This window comes from Geospiza fortis, unplaced genomic scaffold (genome assembly GCF_000277835.1).
Source record: "Geospiza fortis unplaced genomic scaffold, GeoFor_1.0 scaffold432, whole genome shotgun sequence".
NCBI classification, from domain to species: Eukaryota; Metazoa; Chordata; class Aves; order Passeriformes; family Thraupidae; genus Geospiza; species Geospiza fortis.
In genome coordinates this window covers 1691418-1696019 of record NW_005054436.1, presented here as the reverse complement: position 1 = coordinate 1696019, position 4602 = coordinate 1691418, and the positions used below count along the sequence as shown (strand labels likewise).

At 40.7% G+C, this 4602-nt stretch overlaps 1 protein-coding gene across 1 annotated transcript in view; it reads left to right on the top strand.

The window, feature by feature from the left end:
• RBBP4 (RB binding protein 4, chromatin remodeling factor) overlaps nucleotides 1–4602 on the top strand; it is a 6993-nt gene that overhangs the window by 629 nt on the left and 1762 nt on the right. The window contains exons 3-10 of the mRNA XM_005427118.2: nucleotides 922–1095; nucleotides 1673–1788; nucleotides 2272–2432; nucleotides 2681–2807; nucleotides 2907–2984; nucleotides 4086–4162; nucleotides 4285–4342; nucleotides 4439–4549. Coding sequence (XP_005427175.1) covers nucleotides 922–1095; nucleotides 1673–1788; nucleotides 2272–2432; nucleotides 2681–2807; nucleotides 2907–2984; nucleotides 4086–4162; nucleotides 4285–4342; nucleotides 4439–4549 — 902 coding nt within the window. The remainder of the gene's footprint in view (nucleotides 1–921; nucleotides 1096–1672; nucleotides 1789–2271; nucleotides 2433–2680; nucleotides 2808–2906; nucleotides 2985–4085; nucleotides 4163–4284; nucleotides 4343–4438; nucleotides 4550–4602) is intronic.

Here is a 4602-nt window from a genome sequence, read left to right as displayed (position 1 = left end):
CTTTCCCTGCAGTTCAGGCAGCAAAGTTCAGATTTTATTTCTAGAAAAAAATCATTTCTAAGTGGTGCCTCCTTAAGAGACAAATTCTCTGTTTCTTTAATGTGTTACTAATCTAATATTTCTGATTATGAAAACAGACAGTAGAGGTTAATTGCAAAAATATTTGTGTTTGGGAAAACCTCTCCCTTCTCTGTTTCTCAGGAGCTGACCTTGAATCCCACACAGTGCTTTTAATTGGTATTTTTATTACCACATTTGCATTATGTAAAGTCACACAAAACGTTTTTACACAAACTCATGTAAAAGAACATTTTTTATTTCAGAGGAGTGTAACATTTCAAACATTCTCCATTTTTCTGTGAGTTCTGCTGCCTGATTGCTGTCCCAACCCCTTTAGGGTGAAATGTTTTAATTATGTTTTATTCCATGTATCAGACTTGAAGTTGATGCTTTGTAATCTTTGTGGCTGTCCCAAGTTAGACATTTCTCCTGTTTGCTTGGCTGAATCAGTCTTTCCACCTGGTGAAAGTCCTTAATGATCCAATGTTTGCTCTGCTTTTTACAGCAAGGTTGGGTTGTGCAATGAGTATTTTGATCTTTGGGCTTCTTAAAGTTGTTTGTGCACACAGGCTTGTCTAACAAATATGTGTTTATTTCAGTATTTCTCAAAAATATTTTGAATTAATTCTAAAATAATCCAATACCCATTCTTTTTTCCCAAATTTTGCAGTTTTATGGATTATTGAGCTATTTTATGTATAAAGGCAAGGGAGCTTTAACAAATTGTATCACAGTCTTAAAATTGCAATTTGTTTTTACCACAACTTTGTCTATTCTGAGAGCTTGGTAGCAAACCTTGAACCAACTCTTTGTGCCTTGTTCTAAAACTGACTTTATTATTCACAACTCTCTTTTTCCTAGAGTTTGGAGGCTTTGGCTCAGTAAGTGGAAAAATTGAAATTGAGATCAAGATAAACCACGAGGGAGAGGTGAACAGAGCCCGTTACATGCCCCAGAACCCCTGCATCATTGCCACCAAGACTCCCTCCAGCGATGTCCTGGTCTTTGATTACACCAAACACCCCTCCAAGCCAGGTCTGTGCTCAGAGAGCAGCCAGCTCATCCCCCAAAGGTCAAAAAAGAGTTAAAAATGGTGTAGGTTGCCCCTTATTTGGGATTTTAGGGATGTGTGGGTGTTTGTTCAAGAGGTTATTTTGTATGAGGTTCAAAGAGATATATCCAAATGCATCCTTGGGAAAGGAAATTTTTCCTGCATTTCCACTGTTTTTATCACTTCACTGTGAGGTATTTCAGGTGGTAGAAGGTGGATTTTTTGATAGTTAGCTGAGCTGTTCCCCTGCTATCCTGTAAATATATTAACAGTCCTTTACCTATGAACTCATCAAGATTGTTTAAAATAATTCCTTTTGCTGCTTGTGGGGAGGACCAGAAGTGCCTTCTTCACTTAAGAAGTGCAGTTGGAGATGATGAGAGAAAGAAAAATATCCCACTTTGTATTTCTGAGTTTTTTGAGCAGTGACAGCTGAGCTGCAGCTGGAACTCAGGCCAAAGCATGGAGATGGCTGCTGGGTTAAAGTAAATTTAATAAACTTAATGCCAGCTATTCCAGGATGATTCCAGGCCCTGGAATCCTTACCCTGCCTTGTTGCAGATCCTTCTGGGGAGTGCAACCCCGACCTGCGCCTGCGTGGGCACCAGAAGGAGGGGTATGGGCTGTCCTGGAACCCCAACCTCAGCGGGCACCTGCTCAGTGCTTCTGATGACCACGTGAGTCCCTGCGGCAAAGCTGCACCTCCTGTGCCCTGGGAGGGGCAAAAACATCTGGGTTTGGGGGGGGGAAGAGGGTCTAAAAATGTAATATTTTACATTCTTCTTGTTTTAAAGACCATTTGCTTGTGGGATACACCCTGGGTTTGATGGGGAGGAGGGAAGGAGAGTGTGAAGATGTAAATTTTTACATTTTCTTGTTTTAAAGACCATTTGCTTGTGGAATACACCCTGGGTTGATGGGGAGGAGGGAAATGGAGTCTGAAGATGTAAATTTTTACATTTTTGTTGTTTTAAAGACCATTTGTTTGTGGGATACACCCTGGATTTGATGGGGAGGAGGGAGAGAGAGTCTGAAGATGTAAATTTTTACATTTTTGTTGTTTTAAAGACCATTTGTTTGTGGGATACACCCTGGATTTGATGGGGAGGAGGGAGAGAGAGTCTGAAGATGTAAATTTTTACATTTTTCTTGTTTTAAAGACCATTTGCTTGTGGGATATCAGTGCTGTTCCCAAAGAAGGCAAAGTGGTGGATGCCAAGACCATTTTCACGGGACACACAGCAGTGGTGGAAGATGTTTCCTGGCACCTGCTCCATGAATCTCTCTTTGGATCTGTTGCTGATGACCAGAAACTCATGATGTAAGTGGGGGAACCCCTTCACAAGTTGTTTCTGCCCCTCACCTCCCATGTTTTTTGCTCTGTTGTGTGTTTCTTGAGCTGTGTTTTCACGTAATGTTGCTTTCCTTTCTGTGAAATGGTTTTTGAAACTTGGGGGAGCCCTTAAGTCATAAAAGGTGTTTGTTTGTACCAATGGGTGACCCCAGTGCCCCCATAATGAGTGAAATGAGGCACAAACCTTTTGTTAATTCCATGTTTTCCCCTCCCAGCTGGGACACCCGGTCAAACAACACCTCCAAACCCAGCCATTCCGTGGATGCTCACACAGCTGAGGTGAACTGCCTCTCCTTCAACCCCTACAGTGAGTTTATCCTGGCCACAGGATCAGCTGATAAGGTACTGCTGCCTGCATCTTGGAACATCCTTGCTCACTTTCTGGGGTGGATGTACACGTTGGTTACTTCAACAAAATATTTTTATTTTTTTTTTTCCTAGACTGTTGCTCTATGGGACTTGAGGAACCTAAAACTGAAGCTGCATTCCTTTGAATCACATAAAGATGAAATATTTCAGGTATAAAAAAAGCATTTCTCTTTTATCCTCACAGACATAGTTCTACTCAGCAGCCTGGAAAAGGAAAGTAGTTCTTCCACAATGTTTTTACACTTATAAACTCATATTTTATTCTTTTATCTGCTTATATTTTTCTGGGTGTTGTTATTGTGGACCTGCAGAGCTCCCAGAGTCCAGAAAGGGATCAGGGAAATGCTCTGGAGCTTTAACCACAACAGGAGGATGAAATGGTAGCAGTGCAGAGTGCATTAAATTATTCATGGCAGCAGATTGAAGCAGGAGGCCCAGGGAAATGGCTGCAGTGTTTGCATCTCCTCAGCCTGGTCCTGCAGGAAGCTTTAACACTCTCTGACAAAAGATAATTGCTGATTTTGCTGCTGGAAATAGAGAATGTTCACTCCATGGGCAGCACCTGCTTAGCAGATTAAATATTTCCATCTCCAACTCGTGCCTTAATCAGAGGAAAAATATGTAGAGGTTTTTTTTTTTTTTTGGTGGAGGGATTATCAGTTCAGACTCTGTTATGTCTAAATAAAATTACAGAATCCTGAAATGCCACATTAGTGGGCAGAATTCTGTGTTCTTTCCTAATCCTGTGATCCTATTATAAGTGGTGTGTTCTGGGGAGCTTTATCTCCAGCAGAAGCAGTAAATGTGAGCTTTTGGGCAGTTAAGCTTAATTACAGTGATTTCTTTTCATGTGAGAGCTGTGCCTGCTGCTGAAGGAGTCTGTGGGTTCTATTTGTGCAATCCTGATTAAGATAAGGAGCAGCCAATACCCTTGGGAGCTGTTTGCACTGGGAAACACGTGGGTTTTGTTAGAGGACAAGTTCCAGGTGGCACCTTTCTGGTGAAATACCTTTTTTTGTGTGTGAATAGTCACAGTTCTTCCTGTGATAAATGTTATTTACACGATTTGTGTTGGTATCAATTTGAGTTCTTGTAGAGCTTTTAGGGTACAAAATGAAGTGTTGGGGAATGTTACAGCTTCTTAAAACTCACTTTTAAATTTAATAAATAAGTATGTTATTAAAATAAATTTAAGAAATTAAAATAAATTTAAGAAATTAAAAAAACTTTTGAATTTATCCCTGTCTGCAGGTTCAGTGGTCTCCTCATAATGAAACCATCCTGGCCTCCAGTGGCACAGACCGCAGGCTAAACGTTTGGGACTTGAGGTAAATCCCAAATTCCTCAAAATATTACTGATTAATTACTGATTAATTAACAATCACACCTTAAAAAACAAACAAACAAACAAAAAACCCCAACCCTCACCTTTTTTTTTTTTTTTTTGCAGTAAAATTGGAGAGGAGCAATCCCCTGAGGATGCTGAGGATGGTCCCCCAGAGCTCTTGGTGAGTCTTTTCACTCTCATTAATTAATTTCACTTATTACTCACCCTGCAGTGCAAATTTCAAACCATTCCCCTTTTTGTTTCCCCCCAATCCCAGTTTATCCATGGTGGTCACACTGCAAAGATCTCGGATTTCTCCTGGAATCCCAATGAGCCCTGGGTCATTTGTTCTGTATCAGAAGATAATATCATGCAAGTCTGGCAAATGGTGAGTTCTTTGGGTTGGGTGATGGTGTTGAAATTCCTGGATTTCAGCATTCC